Source organism: Pieris napi, chromosome 6, assembly GCF_905475465.1.
Source record: "Pieris napi chromosome 6, ilPieNapi1.2, whole genome shotgun sequence".
Classification (NCBI taxonomy): domain Eukaryota; kingdom Metazoa; phylum Arthropoda; class Insecta; order Lepidoptera; family Pieridae; genus Pieris; species Pieris napi.
Window position 1 is genome coordinate 8,760,513 of NC_062239.1, and position 20,504 is coordinate 8,781,016.

The 20,504-nt window shown below is 34.9% G+C and overlaps 1 protein-coding gene across 5 annotated transcripts in view; it reads right to left on the bottom strand.

Moving 5' to 3' along the window:
- LOC125050634 (ras-specific guanine nucleotide-releasing factor 1-like) overlaps positions 1-20,504 on the bottom strand; it is a 35,106-nt gene that overhangs the window by 6,297 nt on the left and 8,305 nt on the right. The window contains exons 7-27 of one of the 5 annotated variants that reach the window (XM_047650600.1): positions 19,607-19,711; positions 19,093-19,190; positions 18,635-18,692; positions 17,964-18,135; positions 16,939-17,132; positions 15,793-15,918; positions 15,327-15,429; positions 13,847-14,035; positions 12,640-12,741; positions 12,322-12,454; positions 11,582-11,700; positions 6,839-7,021; positions 5,990-6,055; positions 5,607-5,674; positions 4,549-4,663; positions 3,541-3,806; positions 2,509-2,696; positions 1,520-1,622; positions 1,304-1,374; positions 1,067-1,087; positions 356-505 (exon numbers count right to left, since the gene is read on the bottom strand). In XM_047650600.1, the coding sequence (XP_047506556.1) occupies positions 356-505; positions 1,067-1,087; positions 1,304-1,374; positions 1,520-1,622; positions 2,509-2,696; positions 3,541-3,806; positions 4,549-4,663; positions 5,607-5,674; positions 5,990-6,055; positions 6,839-7,021; positions 11,582-11,700; positions 12,322-12,454; positions 12,640-12,741; positions 13,847-14,035; positions 15,327-15,429; positions 15,793-15,918; positions 16,939-17,132; positions 17,964-18,135; positions 18,635-18,692; positions 19,093-19,190; positions 19,607-19,711 (2,630 nt within the window). Of the gene's footprint in view, positions 1-355; positions 506-1,066; positions 1,088-1,303; positions 1,375-1,519; positions 1,623-2,508; positions 2,697-3,540; positions 3,807-4,548; positions 4,664-5,606; positions 5,675-5,989; positions 6,056-6,838; positions 7,022-11,581; positions 11,701-12,321; positions 12,455-12,639; positions 12,742-13,846; positions 14,036-15,326; positions 15,430-15,792; positions 15,919-16,938; positions 17,133-17,963; positions 18,136-18,634; positions 18,693-19,092; positions 19,191-19,606; positions 19,727-20,504 lie in introns of all 5 variants that reach the window. The other 4 variants (XM_047650598.1, XM_047650599.1, XM_047650597.1 and 1 more) reach the window with 4 other exon arrangements.

Genomic DNA, 20,504 nt, shown 5'->3' on the forward strand with positions numbered 1-20,504 from the left:
AGATGCAGACGTGTATTGGCCCCTTCATCCTCTCAACGCCTTATATAACTGGTATTAAAAACTCTAGTAAGCTCGAAGGTCGTCATCAAGTCGTCAAGAGGTCATCATTATTATTATTAATTAATTTTTTATCAGGTAAATTGTAGATTTCACAAACATACTTAAATAATCAGTCTACTTCTCTCTGGTTAATCTTAAGTTTCTAAAAAATCCAATTACGAAAAGCGTTGTATAGAAAAGAATATGAGATGCGCAAGAGCATCTTTACCCACACACACCAAGAAACAATGTTTTGTTATATGATATACATTCTCTTTATGCCTTTGTATTTAATAAAAGGATTTCTAAATCTTACCGAAGTACATTCAAGACCCTCATAGTAGCAGCAGTTGATATGACAGAATCTCTTCTTGCTTGTGTGGGAGAGTTAGCTGGCGGTGATCGAGGATTTGATGAAGCTGATGTAGCCACAGCAAAGGCTACTGCAGCAGTTGATGTACTGCTCCTATATTATTACATTTGTTTTAGACTAAATATTGAGCGCATTTGTTTTTAAGGATTATTTCTGGACGATATCGGATAATAGACATGCAAAAATCTAAAAATGTTTCATGTAAGGAATAGTAAATGACCATGCAGATAAAATTCCTAAAGGCTTCTAGTTTTCTTATTGTGAGCTGTAAAATCCTATGCGAGTGCATCTGCCGGTCTATCTGTTTGCGAATATAAAGCTAAGCCTAATACTAACTTATGCTTTGTGATAGCTTTTAAATTCTAAAAAATCTATTACATTATAAAAAAAGTGTTTAAAATGTGTTATTTTCTCGGCTATCAATATTTCTTTGGAATTACATCGGATTACAACACCAGGTTGAGAATGACAATCATTTATTAGAATGCAATAAGGTGTCTTGAGGTGGGGTTTGCATGTTTGGTACCTTGTGTTCATGTAGGTGTACTAGATTCTCTAAAAAATATCTTGAAAAGGTAATGCGAAATTCTCTAAAAGCGTATCAAAGGTCTAGGAGCTACGTTCTTCTACGTTTTACCTCGTCCACCCACTCACCACAACGGTTCTTTTCCAAAGCTGTTCAAATTAAAATAAACATTTTCAACATTATAAAAACAGTTTTTGAATTATTTAGATGAAATGGACGTGCAAAGCCTTATAGTTATCAAATTTCATAGAAGATAGTCACACCATGCCACACCGATGACTGAACTTTCTCAGAGGCTACGTATGAATAGAAATTCAATGAAGTTATAGAACATGGAAACACTGAATAGATGGAATGAGCCCCACCTCCTATGTGATTGTCTGAATGAAGTTATGACTACTCCAGCTTTCGGTTGACCAGTTTCGCGGCGATAGTTCTGTGGTAAATGTACAAAAACATCAATTTTAATCATGTCTATTGATGCTTCAATTCTAGATCTTGCACATTGTTTCTATGCATATCAACACTACCAACTATTTTAGTATTCTACATAAGATCTATGGATCAATTCCACGACTTACCTGCATTTGTGAAACTTGGGAGGCGACAGAAGAGCGTGGCTCCGAACTTCCCCAATTACGCCGTCTTTCTCCATTTATCGATGAATTTGTTGGCCGACGTTCACTACATAAAGAGATTTACCAATAACTATTGAAAATGGTAATGAAATATGAAGGTCTTACTAATTTAATTTGTTCAATATACCTAGGTGTAGACAGTCGAATGTCAAGGGATATGCAAAAGAATATTGAGTTAACGAGTTTTCGACTTAACAAGAACTTCGAGATAGTACGTATGATTTAATTGTTGAAATTATGACTTAGAGTCTTACCCTGTACAGACTTACAGTCGATTTTGACTTACAATTTTTGTAGTATATATTTTTTTGCGGTTTCTATTAGATCTATTAGATCTCTAGACAACACAATTAAAGCCTAGGCCAGAACTCTACGCTTTCTCTCAGCAGAGCATTACACCAATTATAAATATTGTACCTGCCCTGCGATTCTGTAACTCACACAGCGGTTTTCGCATCGGCGGTCTCTCTCAAATCAGTCGTGAAGCAGTCATTTTATGATTTGGCATTCTGATAAACAATAAAGTACAAGCTCCCACCTTTTCAGAATGCCAAATCATAAAATGACTGCTTGACGACTGATTTGAGAGCGACCGCCGATGCGAAAACCGCTGTGTGAGTTCGTGAAGTGAGTTACAGAATCGCAGGGCAGTTCTTATTATTATGAATATTAATATGACATTAGCATGCCTATTTTTATATGACTGATTGTGTGGTTTTTTCATAATTAATCAATCTGAATTTTCCACTTTCTTTGCAAATAAACGATTTATTATTATTAATAAATAATCAGTGAAACCCTTTTACCTATAAATTGTGTAAATTTTTATACGTACATATTTGTAAATTATAATGGAAATTACAAGTCTTGTAAGTTTTAATTTATTTCGTAAATGCCAAAATGCTACATTATAATCTGTGGCTACATCATACCTGACCGACCTTCTAGAAATGCGTGCTGCGGTATCCGACGCGCGGCGAGGTTCGTGCGTTGGGGGCGCAGTCTCCCGAGCCCCTTCCGACCGGCGACGGAGCTCAGCGGCGCATTGCCCTGCGCTTGGTTGGAGCCGTCGGGGACTTTCAGACATCGTACGTACTCGTTGGATGTGGGACATACTAACCTGAAAGATATTAGTGCAAATCGATAAAATATACCAAAAACTTTATTGGTCTAAGCGGTAAAGACGTAAGCAATTTAATAAATGGTGCTCTGGGGCTTTTTATTTTTATTTATTTACTAGCTGGCCTGGCGAACATCGTACCGCCTAACAGTCGATTCTTTATTTTTTTTAAATACTTATTCTGCTATTCGGGACAACGGTATAGCTAGTAAAAAAATAACCTTCCCGGAACCCCTCCACTACACTAACACTTGAACTTTATGATATGGTATTTAAGTTCAAATTGCCTTTAAATATTATTACGAATATTTTGTATGGGAATAAAGAAAAGTATTGTTTTTAGACTTTTCACTCAATTTTTTTTAATTTTTCTCTCCGTAAGAACCATCCTCGTACTTCAAGGATTATTATAAAAAAAGAATCAAACAAATCGGTCAAGCCGTTTTCATGTTATGTCGTAACAACGGAAAACGGGTTTCATTTTTATATATATAGATTTCATTTACACTTCGTTGCAATAAAAATAAAAGAAACACAAATAACACAATACATAAAAATTATAAGGGATGCAACGGGCGGCCTTATCGCTAATAAGCGATCTCTTCCAGGCAACCCTAGTTAAGAGAAAAACTAAAAAAAATAAACATGATAAGTGCAAGAAGTTTTTACGGGAATCCAATTGTGGTAACAAAATAACATGGTTTATATATGTTGTGTCAGTATATAAATACGCATATAAATAATATATATTCCGTTATTGTTTTTACTATGCATAATATTCTGTGTCTGATTTCGCCTAATTTTATTCTAAGTTCTGTAAAAAAAGTGAAATATATAAACTTACCTCTGAAAATCTCTGAGAAATCTTAAACTTCTCTTCAATTTTGGGCTTATGTTTCTCTTGTTCCTCTTCCTTGTACTTAATATCTTCATCGCTCTGGTCCACCAGTTCGATACTTTCATCCTTCATCATTTTAGCTGCTTTATCATTGTCTTTAACTTTGGTTGGCGATTCTTTTTTTCCAACTTCAATAGCGTGTTCTGGGCTACTTTTACGACTCCCTACTAGAGTTACGGAGCTAATGGCTCCAGGAGAGGATGGAGAAGTACCTATCATTTGTCCAAAAATATATTTTAAAAAATTGTTATGAGACAAAATAGTGCTGTCTCAATCTATTGCATAACAACAGAAAGAGAAAGCTTAGTGTTTGCCTTCTAAATTCTTCACTTCACATTCAATCAATGTGTAAAAAATACAATTTTTCGGAAGGAATTCTATGCCTCTGGATTGTTACTATGCTATGTGGTCATAATCCAGTAGTTGCGTGTCTTGTACCTAAATATTCAGTATGTGATGAAGTTTTTATAGCTTAATTTGGATATTTTAATATTTCTATAAATCCTTTGATAAATACCGTAAAATGGAGCTTCAGGCAAGGAATGTTGGTGTATGTACCAAATAATGATCAAATAATGAGGTACATATATCGATCTACTACCAAGGGAGCGTTCAAGTATTACGTAACGAGTTTTGGGGGGGGGGGGTCCTTTTGTAAAACGTTACGATGCGGGGCGGGGATTGAATTACGCGTTATTGATAATATTATTTTCGACTTACACCACATAATAGTAACTAAAGAGTCACTAGGTAGTCACGAAACGTTTTACTATACTCGAGTAGAGTACTGTACTTGGGAACTTAAAAACGTTACGGCGAGTAACATGGGGGGGGGGGTCAATAATCTCCAAAAATTGCGTTACGTAATACTTGAACGCTCCCCAAGTATAGTAAACAGTAATATATATCAATGAAATAACATTAATTTAAAACTAGTTCTAACTAATATCTGACCTGTTGTCCCCGTGCCAGTTGAAAGAGTTCCCTTTAACGTTTCGTTACTGGAGGACGTCGCCATTATTTTTGGAATTGTTAGGTGAGTGCTTTCTTTATTCTCTTCTTCGGGCTGCTAATTTACAAAGAAAACATTTAAGTATCAAACCGCTCAGCAATGAGACTGTTTTTGCATGTTCGTTGATGATTTATAAGTAGATTTAGTAGGAAGTAGGATCAGCGTTTTTTTCCCGACTTACATTGTCGGTTTTCGAACAAAGAGTAAAATTCTGAGTTCTGACCGGCCATACGGTCTACAGTCTACGGTCTACCGGAGAGGTAATCTGCGCAGGTCAACCGAACAATGGTAGCGTGTATGGGGACGTTCCGGTGTATCGGAGCGGTCTTCAGTTCTCTTTGCGATGGCATCGAATGTGGACGATGACACGCTGGCTAGGTCTTGCTTTAATTTTGAAGAAAAATGATACGAAAAACAAGCGAAGTAAGTGGTGTAAGCATTGGTTATTGAAAAGGAAAACATATAGTCATGTTAATTTATTAAATGAATTGAAATTTAATAAATTACATTATTATAACTTAATTTATTATAATTTCATAAGGCGAGTGTACCGGAGTACACGCACACGCGCACAGGTACACAGTACGGTGTCACTCGAAAGAATCGATTTTCGATCTTGCGCCGGTCGCCTGCGCAGGTTCAAAAACCTGCACACGTCCATTCCCACACACATTCCGGTCTACCTGCGCAGGCATACCTGCACAGGTGGATGGCCGGCATTCGGAACTGAATTTTACCCTTTGACCTATGACTTCTCCGTGTCAAAATCCAATTTCTGACATACATGATTCATATTTATTGCTACTTCACATTATTGAACACTCTTCGATTTGCTTTACGATGTTTGCCTCGCTGATTGTAAAGAATGCGAAAATTAAATTCAAAGAATTAATCTGGTAGAAATAGAATTTATCTACTTCAACGGCATTTTAATTAATTTTTCCCAGAGTTCCTGAGTTCCAAGCGTTTTGCATCATCAGGTACAAAAACTATGAAATACCTTTCCAACTGCTGACGCGCGTCTAGATGGTGCCATGAGGTAGGGTGACAATTTATCTTCTTCTTCGCCTGTAATAAATAAACAAATTGTATAAAAGGACCCGACAGACGTTGTCCTGCATGATATTTCAAGCGATTAGTAAAGCAAAGTATGAAAGTCCATGCAGCACCATCTGGCGGGCTGATTTGTGAATCTAAACCATTCCCAGATCCCCTTGAACACACACAAAAAATTTTATCAAAATCGGTCCAGTCGTTTGAGAGATGTTCAGTGACATACACACTCACAGAAGAATTATATGTATAAAGATAAATATGTTTTACATATTTTTCAAATTTAGAAAAAAAATCGAATGTTTTGCTTCTACTTAGTAAAGATCTTACTTTTTCCTCGCTGAACGCGCCAAAATCTTGACTGCCAATCTCTATCACCGTATTCTGAACCATAGCCTGAAAGGTTGTATAACGTTAAATTTACTTAGTCACTTAATGACTCAAAGTTTTACAATTCCGTATCAACAAAACTGTAAACGGTGGACCTGTACAACTTCAATATTATCTTAACTGCGTAGTTGACGTTATACTATTCCAAAAAAGAAAGCCAACAAGCGGTATACCCAGGCGGACACCCATCCAAGTACTGACCGCGCCCGACGTTGCATAACGTCGGTAATCGGACGAGAACCGGTGTATTCAACGGGGTATGGACGTTGGAGTTCATGTATGCACAATAGGAATTATGAATTAACATTGTCTTAACATTAATTGTATTAATAAACTAATTATTATCGAGAAAGATATACGAATATCTATTCGAAACATTAACGGTGTTTACTAGTTATATGCTTAAAACAACAAATAATAGCACAGACTTATAAATGTTTTTATTACCAAATACGTTGACTGGTTGGAGCTTCTGTCGTCAAATTACGTTCATCTAGTACATGTATAAATTGTATAGAAAATCTATGGGTTCTGTCTCGAAATTCTATTATAATACCTATGTACACAAATACTCGGTAAAATTAAAATTCTGTAGCCATGTGTATTGTGTAACAAGTATAAACTGTTTAGTCTACGTATAATATTGTATGAAAACTCCTTCGTTTAAAATTTCTCAAACAAATATTAACACATTTTTTAGACACTATATTTAAGATTTTGTTTGTTTATTCATTTATTTATGCGTTAATTTTACTTTTGAATTTACCATAGTGATATTTCTTAGCTAACCTGAGACAGAGCTAGCCCCGCTAGCTTTCCTTGCAGCATCGGGTGGTGGTGGAAGGTCCATATCCTGCTGAGACTGTTCATAAAACACTGCCTTTAAGGCTTCCAATACCGTCACTCCATCAGTAAACACACGATATGTTAGGAGAAATGTGTTTAAGAAGTCCACGGAGAGAAAGCGAAGGTCTGGAATAGAAAAATCTAGATCAAACAGTCAATACAAATTAAAAGCATCCATAACCGACGAATATGTATGCTGAACGTCATGAAAGTCGATGATGTTTTCCGTCACCGTACGTGTTATATATTATTATTATTATTATTATTATTTACTTAACACACTGGCAGCTTTTAATAAGCTGATGCGTGTGTATTAAGGGATTTGGAGAAACTTATCCAGTCTATTTTTAAAGGCGTTTACAGATGGTGCACTGATCACACTTTCCGGAAGCCTATTCCAGTCGGCCACTACACGGTTTGGGAGAAAGTTCTTTAGGGAATTTGTGTTGTGTTGAGTGGTCTTAAGTTTTAAAGAACTACCCCTCAAATGTGTATTTTCACTTAAAATAAAGAGCTTCTCAATTCCTGGAACATTATAGTGGCCAGTGAGGATTTTATAGGTTTCAATGAGATTTCCTCGTAATCTCCTACTTCCTAAATCAGTAAGGTCAAGTGCTTTCAGACGCTCATTATAAGATTTCTTCCTGAATGACCTTATCATTTTCGTGGCTTTTCTTTGAACCCTTTCAAGCATACTAATATCCTTTATGAAATAAGGATCCCAAATGCTGTAGGCATACTCTAATATTGGACTAATGTAACATTTATATATCTTTAAGAGTGTTCTTGGTGACAGGCATTTGAATGATTTTCTCACTAAATAGAGCATGGAATTAGCCTTTTTCACTATATTCATGATGTGACATTCCCACTTCAAATCATAACTGATGGTAACACCCAAGTCTTTTTGCGTGACTACTGGCATTAACTGCTGTTGACCTAGGCTATAAGTAATGTGCGGATTTTTCTTTCCTATGTGCAATATTGTGCACTTATTAACATTTAGTGACAGCAGCCACTGCTTGGTCCAATCAAAAATATCATCTAAACCACCCTGTATTGCTTGAGATTGGGAGAGTGGATTTCCAAAAAATTTTATGTCGTCGGCAAAGATCGAATGTGAAATCTGTAGTGAGTTCTTCAGATCGGTCATGTAAAGAATAAAAAGTAAAGGGCCAAGTACTGATCCTTGAGGAACGCCACTTAGTACTTGTCGAGGCAAGGACAGTACATCTCCAATGCGAACTCGAAAACATCTTTCCGTAAGGTAATTCGTAATCCAGGCTAGTATTTTTCCTCGGATCCCTAAATGCTCTAACTTGCATAAAAGTCGGCGAACTGGGACACGGTCAAAAGCTTTTTCAAAATCTAGGTAGATTATATCTATAGGATCACCCCGGTCGAAACTTCTTACCCATTGATTCAGGCACATGAGAAGGTTAGTTGCGACAGATCGTCCTGGTACAAATCCATGCTGTTCGCAGGGTATAATATTTTCATCGAAAAGGAATTTCCTTAATTTCTCAGCTATAATCTTCTCCATACATTTGGATAATATACACGTAAGACTTATAGGTCGATAGTTGGAGGCTGATAATTTGTTACCATTCTTAAATATTGGAACAACAACAGCAGATTTCCAATCAGACGGTACAAGGCCTGTGTTTAGCGAAGCATTCATAATTTTGGCTATGTTATCTGCTAGTGATTTGCCACATTTTTTTAATAGTATGGATGGAATGCCGTCTGGTCCTGACGCTGTTGTGTCATCAAATGTATCTAGGGATTTTAAAACCATTTCACTCGAAATCGAGAAAGCATCAAAGGAAGCTTCAGTCCTGGAAAGTTTGATGTTCGGTATTGGTCCATCAGGTTCTGGGGAGTAATTTAACTCAAAGTTATCAGCAAACATTTCTGCTATCATTGATGGCTCAACAACAAGTTCATCTACCTCATTTTTTAAAACCGATGGAATTCCTGTTTTAGAGCTGAATTGTTTTCTAATGTATGCATAAAAAGATTTTGAAGAGGTATCAATGACCTTTGATTCAAATTCACTTCGTCGTTTTCTTGTAAGTTTAATTATCAAATTATTTATATATCTGTATCTTTTGTATATGCTATCAGTCCTGGCTATTCTGTATAAACGCCATAGTTCTTTTTTCTTCTTAGTTAGATGTAATATTTCGTGATTTATCCACGGCTTTTGTAGGTTTTTATTCTTGCTTTTAGTTTTAAGAGGTATAGATTTTTTAATTGCGTGTTGGATTTGATCTTTAAAGTTGATCCACAGATCATCTGATGAGCACCCTTGAATAATCAATGAATCAAGTTGTTTATTTAAACTAATATAATCAGCTTTATAGAAATCATATTGGGTCTCTTTTTTAGACTTAACTTCAGTACCAATAATTTGTAGAGAGACCGTGAGTACCAAATGGTCACTTCTTCCAACTGGAGGATAATAACGTACCTCACTTATAAGAGTATCGTCATTGCAAAGTACAAGGTCTAACGTTGACTCCTCGTCGTTTCTTTTTCTTGTGATTTGGTTTACGAATTGATTTAAATTGCTGTTAGAGAACATATTAAAGAAAGATTCACTTACTTTGTCTAGTTTTTTTACTTGGTTAAGAGGCCATTTTATGTGTGGTAAATTGAAATCACCTATTATAAGTACCGTGTTCTCAAAGGACGCTTTATCGATTGTATCGAAAAGGACTTGGTCGGATTCTTGCATAGTGCAGGATGGAGGGCGGTACACACAAGCTAACAGAATTTTTATTCCTTTATATTCGACATCTAGCCATAGAGCCTCAACACGTGGATCGTGGTAATTTTTATTTACTTTGGTATAAATCTTTATGTTATTCATTTCATATGCGGCATATATCAGAACTCCGCCTCCGGGTCTATTCGCTCTGTCTAGTCTATATAGGGTATAATGAGGTATATTAATTAGACTATCAGTCAATTTACTGTGTAAATGAGTTTCAGCTATCATTATCAAAGCAGGTTTGTGCGTTTGAACTTCAATAAGAAAAAGATCGAATTTTGCCGTTATGGATGCTAAGTTAGTGTATAAAATATTAAGTTCGGTTATATGAGGTGGAGCTAGTTTTTTGTAATTGTTGTAATTTTTGGTATGTTGTTAACATATTTTATAGTGAGATCTTTCTCGCCCTTTTCGATCCTTAGGGCAAGTTCGTCTCGCAGACTTTTCAGCTGATCTCTTTGGTACGGGGTCATATCTGAATAAACTCTAACGGGTTTACCAATTTTACTCTTGTTTTTTAAAATATCGGTAGCGACGCGTTTATTCTCGAAAACGACTTTTATCGGACGTGGCTGTGAGGGGTTAACGACTGCCGGTTTACCTAAGCGAAACACATGCACTATCTTGGGGTCAGGGATTGGTATTGGATTGAAGGCGTCAGCTATCTTGGCTTTGTCGTAAACCTTTCTTTCCTCTGAAGAACATGATTTAAGTTCCGGTATACCAAACACAATAACATTGCAACTGCGCTTCTTTCTCTCCTCTATTTCATTTATAACAGTATCCAAGTTGACAATGGACGGTTGAGTGGTCTTCAGAACCTCGACCTCTTGTTGAAGCTCAGTAACCAATCTACGCAACTCTGGAACTTGTCTTAAACCGGTCTCACAGTCATTACAAAGATACGATAGTTTGTGCGTCTGAAGTCCAAAGACACGCAGTTCGGTCGCAGAAAGACCGTTGCATTTGTTACAAATGAGTCGGCAACACCCTTTGCAAGTTACTTTGACATTTTTCTCGTCCATTTTAGCAAGACACTTAAAACATTGAGACATGTTGGTACTTTTTAATCTCAATATATTTTTTTTTTTTATTTTCTTTGTTTTTTGAGGGTAGGTCTTTTACAGCACTTTTAAATTACTAAGTTTTTGAGTTGTTATACAACAAATAGCTATGTTTCCAATAGTTCTAGCACAAGTTAAAAGTTTTCTCCAAATCACATACACTTTTCACTACAATCGCGCGTATACAACCATATAATTAAATTAAAAACACAGGAGCTGCGTAATACGATGTTGACAGGTTGACGACGCGGCAAAAAAAAAAAAAAAAAATATATGAACAGCCTTGCGATTCTGTAACTCACTTTTCGAACTCACGGTGGTAAGCTGGGAGGTAAGGTGATAAGGTGGTGGGTGGCTTGTAGTTTATTGTTTATAAGAATGCCAAATCGTAAAATTTCTGCTTCACGACTGATTTGAGCGTGACCGCCGATGCGAAAACCGCTGTGTGAGTTCGAAAAGTAAGTTACAGTATCCCAATGCAGAGGTTTATCTGTGATCCGCACTCCCAAAGATTGATATTTTAGTAGTTAAATTGTTATACATTCAAAAAACGGATTCAAATACCAATCTTAGATGAAAGAATTTGGATTAGAATTTAATATTATTTCGGGCATTAGTAGGTGAATACTAAATTGCTAACCTTAGCCTATCTAATTTACTAGGTAAACAAAGGAAAATATCACGATCCAAGCAGGAGCAGAGTCAGTCTATTTTTACACAATTGTTTACTTTATTGTAATTAAAGTATTTTTTTAAAGAATAATTTAAATCCTCTTATCGAACAAACCAAAGAAACATATTTATTATATTAAAAGAACTTGGAACATAAGTAAATTAAAATTTAACCTGTCAATCTCTGTAGTAAACGTTGGGGCGTGGCAGATCGTATTTGTGGTACTTTGCAAGAGTTCAGAGTTCTGCTGAATCTGATATCGACGTCATCCGTGAAAAGGGCCCGGTCGGACCTGCAATTTAATTTTAATTTATTTTATTTATATAATAGAATTTCTTTTTTGAGTCTTAACATATATGTATCATTTCTATAATATTTTTATGTTTTAAAAGACTTCAGAAATCGTGGTCGTATGCTCTCTTTTTTGTGTCTCTACTGATCTATGGAAAGAGAATGCCACTGTTCGTATATTTAACGAAATGCATGTTATAATATTGTACACGCTTTATATTAGCTTCACCTGTATGTATGTATGTATGTATGTACGTATGTATGTAGGTTTGTAAGCGACTCCTTCGTACTCGATTTTGACCCACTTTAAACGGACAGATTTTATTCAAATTTTGCGCACCTGTCAAAGATCGATGACAATGCAATAATCCGAAAAAAATAAAAAAAAATAACTAAAAAATTTGGGGCGTGGGGCGCTCTGTGCCATATTTTTCGTCTATCGAGCAACCCACGCTTTTTCACAATAATACCAGTATTTTTTGTTCATTACCATTTTCAGCCTAAATTAGGAATTATTTTTCACTTTTTAGTTTGATGTGCTTTAAAAGCGCGTTTTTTAGTTTTTTTTAACTATTATTTATTTTCTGCTATAGACATTTTACTTAAATACGGAGAATATTACCTGCAAGCCGGTAAACTGGCCGATGCAGTACCACAAGCCCCAGAGGCTCTTAGTAACTCAGTTAAAGCCGCGCTTTCCATACATTGGGCCAACTCGCTCGTCCATGCGGCTTTCTCTTCTATGGTCGCTGCCACTAAAATTATTGTATTTATTTTTTTATTCTAAGCAAATACCCTAACGAAAATAAGGCATCTTTAGAATCTTGTAAATAGTCTAGACCTGCTAAAATTTGATAAGTATTAAACGATACGATATCTATCTATTAAAATTTATTAATTAAGATATTCTATAAATCATTTTGTTTTTTTTTTAATTTACCTAACTGAGCACATATGTGTTCTCCTTTAACTTCAACGAGTATTTTGAAGTCTTTGCTTTGATAGCAGTCACCACCCGGTGAAGAGCAGACCGACGCGGTATCTGAAATAGGAATTACTATTAAAAAAAGGAAAACAAGACAAATTCAACTAAAATTTCTCCAATTCGGTCACAACGGCTATCAAAATAATAATATAACTGAATGAATGAACAACTGAAAACTTTATTTCAAACAAACAACAAATTTCTTATACCTGATAAGTATGAATTTACATATTTTGATATTAAAGTTATAATATAAGCACTATTTAGATACAATTTTTTAACACAGACTAATAAAATCTACCAAGAAATCAAAATTATGACGATTAAACAATATAAACCTGTGTCTTAATTTAAAAAAAATTAAATAACTATCTCCATAGTAGCTTTTCATGAAAAAAAATCAAACACAATTACACACTCGTTGAGCGAGTTTGCTTATCTTGCCGTAGCCACGTACAAATACGTCAAACTATTCATTTGTCTTAGCTAAAATACGCAAAATTTTCCACAAGATACTCGTAGCTATAAATTTATTTAAGTCTGTAAGAAGATTACTCTTATTAAATATCCTTTTTAAATCTATATATATAAAAATGAAACCCGTATTCTGTTGTCACGAGATAACATGAAAACGGCTTGACCGATTTGTTTGATTTTTTTTAATAATATACTTTCAAGTACGAGGATGGTTCTTAAGGAGAAAAATTTAAAAAAATTGAGTGAAAAAGTCTAAAAACAACACTTTTCTATATTCCCATACCAAATATTCGTAATAATACTTAAAAGTCAATTTGAACTTTAATACCATAGCATAAAGTTCAAGTGTTAGTGGAGGGGTTCCGGGAAGGCAAATTTTTATTTTTTGACATAATTTATTTGTTGTCTTATCAACTTTTTTTTTCTTTTCGTACTAGCTAGACCGGTGTCCCGAATAGCAGAATAAGTATTTTAAACAAATAAAGAATCGACTGTTAGGCGGTATGTTCGCCAGGCCAGCTAGTTGAGAATAAAAAAGCATTTAAGTACTTGTGAAATAAGCCCAGGACATATAATATTTACTAAATTTGGTCCCTGTATAAAAAAATAAGATTCAAAATATCACGTTGGTTTATTTGCCCTGAGCAAATAGCTTCTAAGAAAGAATAAAGATATTGTTTACGACCATCATCATCGTGGCTGGATGGATCCTCGATGAGGAGTGCATCATGCAGTGGTAGCCTTCCTGATGGTGGAAGATGAAGACGCCCACCAGCAGCCCTTGTAGTAAGCAGAAGGTGGTTGCTAAAGAGAAAGGCTTGTCTTGACTGCAATGTTGCCCGACGGCCCTTACCCACCACTTGGGACAGAGTTCCTGAATAAAAAAGTATTTCAAGGTTAGAAAAGAGGAGACGACGGAAGACTATAAATACGCTGACGAATTATTGAAAGGCTAAATAACACTAAACGTCAATAAAAACCGTAAAAAGGCGATTCAATCGGTTCAGTAATTAAAAAAAAAAACCGGTGGCGAAAGATTTTTGTATAGTATTCGTTTTCAATAATCTCTAATTTTTTATCTTAGTTTTACTTATTGTTTCTCAGTATTATGTATGCAATTCTTATGAGAAATAAAGTTATTCTCAAGCCTAATAAACAAGTAGACGATCAGACTTTTCGACTTAGGCGGTTTTATTTTACCGTACGAGCAAGTGTGCACCAAGCTATTTCACCATGCCTCCTGCTAATAGAGGACAAATCTTTGTTTTTAATTTATTTTATTATTATTAATTTCTTAAGATGTCATGTGGAACATGGTGTAATGGTTGCAGCTCCTTACAAACATTGTGTAAGAACTTGGCGATTAAAAAGAGTGGCGGAGTTTATTGCCAGTTCTTCTCTTCCGTTCTACGCCCTTGATTTGAGAACTGGCAGTAAATATAAAATTAGAATCATTTCATATATATTTATTTTTTGACGTTCATAAGTGTACATATTGTTACCTATATGAATAAATCATTTTGAATTTGCACACAAAGAAATAGAGCTCAACCGAGAGACCGGTTTGAATGGAGACTTCGTTCAAATACTGTCAACTAGCTTCAGGAAATAGAGCATATGGGTGGCAGTGTACTTTCATATAAAATGCGCTATAATTATGTCTTTATGTAATATGTTCTGCAAGATATATACACAAAACTTCAACAATGAAATTCAGAAATACAAACACTCTGTGCTGCGTACCGGTGCAGTAGAGTATAGTATACTAGTAAAACTGATGAAATGTGAGTCGGGAAGGTAATATTAATCAAGTAAATGAGGGAATGTTTATAGCTTTGGCGATGGCTCAAAAAACAAAATGCTTGAAAATGGCTTTAAAATCACTGTTTTGTAGTTGCATCAGCAACAAATACTACTTTAACGAATATCAATATCAAACCTATTCGGCGAATACATATAATTCAACAAGGCAATAAATAACATACACTATACATTTTTACTAACTAATTATATTTATAACTTAATTTCAGGCATTAGGCGATATCTGTTTGTACATTAGCACCGGTCCAAAATTATCTCTCTATATTATTCCATAATAATCTTAACTTTTGGGACTGTTTTTTATTCGAGAAATATATATTCGGCGAATACGATATTGTACATACCTTGCCGTATAAACACTTGGTTCACATCCAACAATATATCGCAACCTTCAATAATCATTCGTTCAACTGCTAAGTTCTTGCGCAGATTTTCCGTTTCACTCACCTATTAAAATAATAAGTTTAAGATTTTTTTTTTTAAATTAGATAAAAATTCGTATTTTCACTCTTATTTAGAATTTTGATAAATAAATATTTGGTAAAAATTTAAGCGGAAGAAAGGATTTAGGAGAATCCTTATCGTAATTTCTATTACATATATGTTTTTTTTTTAATTTAATTTAACAATTTAAAACTGAATTCTCAATACTATTGTGATAATTATATAATAACATCGTGTATCGCTTAATGTACCAAGAAAATTCAAATGCGAGATTTGTGTTTATACAATATTTGTAATTAATAATAAAGTGCATGTTTTTTACCAAAATTTAATTTAAAGATTATAATTACAAAGTCTAATACGTACTTCATCGTGCATTTGCCGCGATAGTTCTTCTAACTGCGCCCGCGCATGTTGAAGACTACGTCTCTCCACATGGTCGTGTGGGGTATGGGCCAGCAACTCATGCAGAGTTATTATATAGCGTGGGATCTAAAAACAATGAATTTTAAGACCTAAATCAGACAATAGTCTGATAATATATAGTAACAAATTATTTCATCTGAAACCTCAATGTCTAAAGAAATAAACAAAACAAACGCTTGTGAGGGATGAAGACATTGAAAAAAATATTGAAAATGCACCTTAAGAGGAAGATTTTTAACACTTGTATTCATAACATATGGGTGCGAAACTTAGTAAACAAAGACTTGCGAAGTGGCAAAGGGCAATGGAAAGAAATATGTTTGGAATAACTTACAAAATCAGAAACTCGGATATTAGAAAAAAAATTACGGATATACTAAGTCGTATAAATCACTTAAAATGGAGATGGACAGGTCACATGCAAATTTGATCGATTGGAGCAAATAGGAAACTCTGTGGTATCCAATAGTTGGTACCAGAAGACATGAGCGCTCAAAAACACGATGGAAAGATGACATCACCCTTACCTTGGGGCCATACTGGACCAGAATTACCAATGACAGAACTCATTGGAGACAGCTGGGGGAGTCCTATTCAAATAGGCAGACCAAATTGCGAGATATGATAAACTTGTAATTCGGAAATAAATGGCTTTTTTATTAAAAACAAAGAAGCATTCTAATCAGACCTTCTGCATACGTAACCTAAATCTCCTGAGGTTAATTCGGGAAACATATTCTTTTTTTTTTTTTTTAAAGACAATTCACACCAAATGACCTAGTCCCATGCTAAGCTGGTGAAGCTTGTGTTACGGATATACATACAAATTATAGATAGATAGACATATAAATACGTATTTAAACACCCAAGACCTAAGCACAACACCAAACGCTCATCACATCGATGTTCGTCTCAGCCGGGGATCGAACCCGGGACCCATGGATTCGCAGTCAGGGGTACTAACCACTAGACCAATGAGTCGTCATTCGAACAAACCGATTTGATAAGCACTACCCAGTTAAATATAAACCGGTATATTTGTTCCCCATGTCCCAGTGAGCACTGAGCCATAAATAATGAAAATACCTGATGCATAGGAAACGTTAAGAAGGTTTCCAAAGATCGTCCTTGGCATGCCGTCTTGCTTTCCAACCGAGCGAGTAGGTGGGTGAAAGGCTGTGATTGCTTGCACTCAGTCAGTACTTGGAGAGAGTAGTGATGATTCCGTACGTACTCCTGGTATATTGTCAGCATCGGGAGTAGCATATCGAATAGGTCTCCTGTAAAAATATTATTTCTTAAATTTTTTACTTGATCCAGATTGTAGGACTTCAAAACTATTTGACCTTAAAAAAAACATAACCGGTTTTCATTTTAGTAAAAACCGGCGCAATTAATTCCCAAGCAAGACAGTCTGACAGAAAATCATTACACATCAAATTGATAGCATTTTTTCGTTTTTTTTAATTAAGGTGAAAATGTAAAATGAAACCGTCACAATGAAACACACGCCATCATTTCGTCTTTCTTTTTGCATTTTCATTCCCAAAACGTGGAGAAAATATTATATATTTAAATGATTTTCGACATTTTTATAGACATATCATGCTTTCCAATTTTTTATTCCTTTGTGTTAAAGCCGTTATAAGTATATTTAAGCAAGTACGAACTCCAGATAGATCGAACGCGATGGATCTTGGGGTTATAAGACATTAATTCAAGTAAATCACGAACTCCAGTTACTATAAAGTAGGTTTTTTTGATCATTTATTTCTAAAAAATAAAGCCGATTTTACGGCTAGCTTTACGTAAGTACGCCTCGGGTTGCGCAGATAAAAATCACGCTCGCTCAGTCAGGCGTTTCCAGCGTATTGTCAGTTGTCACATGAAATGTCGAAAGCCTCAGCGCGGACCGTAGTTAGATTCAGGATGAGATTTAGAGGATAGCATAGCTGGCCGTTAAAACTGTTACATACATATTAACTTAATACAACATTAGACACACCATTCCAATAGGGTTTTAATAACTTAATGTATTTCTAATTTACCCAAAAAGTTATTTTACTTAAAAGATAGGTATTAAATTTTTTTTTTTAGTTACTGATACTTACCTAAGACAAGTGTAGGCCACGACTCCATTCTCGAAGTGAGACCTTTGAAGAAGATCTGGTGTAGAAATAACACGGTCTCGCTGTTCAGAAATATGGAATTGACGTCTTCATGAGTGCACGGGGGCTTCTTAGAACTGGCGGCCATTTTGAATGGGCGAAGGAAACACGTCACCTTAAATGTAAACCGACTTTTTACAATGAGCTATGTAATAACTTTTCTCTGTCTTTAGTTTTACTACGATGAAAGTCTTAAAAGTTCTAGAATAAATCATAACGCGTCTTAATAAAGTGTATTTACAAGCGAAAATCATTTCCAAGCACAAATATCAGTCAAGTATTCAGACTTTAGTTTTATATATTATGATAAAAAACATTCTGAATGTTCCATTAGGTATCAATTAGCCATCTGTGCCTGACACACGTCAACGACTTTTTGGGTGTAAGGCTGGTTTCCTTACGATTTTTCCTTCACCGTCCGAACGATTTTTTATTATGTTTTTATTTATGGAAAATCCTTGGATTCTGTAGTATTATTACATAACAAATGTTGAATTGTCACAAAAGCGTTACTTTACTAAAATTAAGGTAGTCCGTATAAAGGTTTGTTATTTCATTCATGTTATACCAATAAGATACAAACTCGCGAATAAGTAGAAAATAAATAAACATACCAATATTTCCATTTGTTCCAAATACTCTTCTTCGGCTTCAACCATTTTAAAAACGAGACTGAAATTGATAGTTTTATAAGTCAATATTAAATTATGGTATAACTTCATTATCTAATACATAAAATTCTCGTGTCGCGGTGTTTGTGGTCAAACTCCTCCGAAACGACTCGACTGATTCACATGAAATTTTGTGTGCATTGGGTATGTCTGAGAATTGGACGACATCTATTTTTCATCCCCCTAAATGTTAAGGGTAGTCCACCCCTAAATATTTTTTTTTACTTTTAGATATTTTTTTCTGTTTTTATTTTTTTATGATACGGCATTAAAAAATATATACAACCCCTAACTTTCACCCGTCTACGATCAACCCCTATTTTTTTATTATAAATGATATACATGGCAAAACGACGTTTGCCCGGTCAGCTAGTACGAGTAGGTATATCTATATTATTTACCTGTTTCTCTTTCTCATGCTCTCGGCATGTGGACTCTTGATGTATTGTTCCACAATTTGTTTCCACCGGCGTCGGCAAAGCCAGCCTCGGAAGAAACTCTGCATAAATAGCTAGATATTGTTTACCATTTAGAACCATTAGTTGATAAAGAATCTACTACGGTACTAAGGTACTACGAGTTAACAAGAATCAGTTACGACTGTACGTACCACGATACGATACGATATCTCAGATTTATACTTACACCATTCTTTAATAATTAGCTGAAGTAATCGTTAGTTCATAATCATCGAATCTGAGTACGACTGTAAGATTTCTTAAGTGTTTAAGAATTAATAAATTCTGGAAACAGCGGCAAAACTTTTTTTAAATCAGGTTTTATCCACTAATTTATTAATTGACCTAGGTTCAAATTCTCCAGAACAATAACAAATAATTAACTTTATACGAACAAAATTATAAGTGATACTAAAATTTTAAAACCTCAGTAAACAAAGAAAAATAATATTGTTACCTGGACTTTTTTAATTTTGCGCAACTCTGACGGATCAATTTCATCAGAAAGAGTCGGAGACAGGCTGCTGGTGGACGTCGCCCGTGTAGATGGCTCATGTTCTTTCTTGTAAGCATATAACTAGAAGATATATTAAGTATAGACAACTGGTCAAAGGAGTGAAGAACTAAAGAGAAAAAATCCAAGTTTTAATAACGTAGAAATATTTTCACCGGGCATTATTAATTTTCCTTATTTGTTATTGATATAAAACATTTGGAATGTCACGTTTAATTCTGTTAAAGGTGATTTTCTTTAATTCACAAAATTATTCCTCACTGTTTTGATAGTCATCCTAATTTTCTTCGATAAAGACTATAGCTTTATTTTTTATTTTATTTTATTGATTTTATTTTACAATTTTAATAACACATTCTTCATAGAACGAATTTTTAAAGTTCAGCCTTGCGATTCTGTAACTCTGAAAATGGGGGAGCTTGTACTTTATTGTATATCAGAGCCAAATCATAAAATGACTGCTTCACGACTGATTCGAGAACGACCGCCGATGAGAAAATCTCTGTGTGAGTTCGAAAAGTGAGTTCGAAAAGAACAGAATCGCAGGGCTGTTTAGCAAAATATTTACGGCTTTGTATGGTACGATATATTTAGACTATAGTCGTGCAAACAGCTATAAAAACAGCGCCTGTGTTTTTATTAGGTGTACCGCAAACTATTAACCGCTTTAAACGTGAGACGGAAACTAAACATTGGTACCTACTTTAAAAAATGTGTCACAATACTATGATGTAAGTATGTATCTTATTAGCAAATCTGGTATAATTTAAGTTTGAAATTCAACTATTACAATAACTAGTTCCTAGTATCCTAATAATTCAAACAAGAAAATTATAATTAG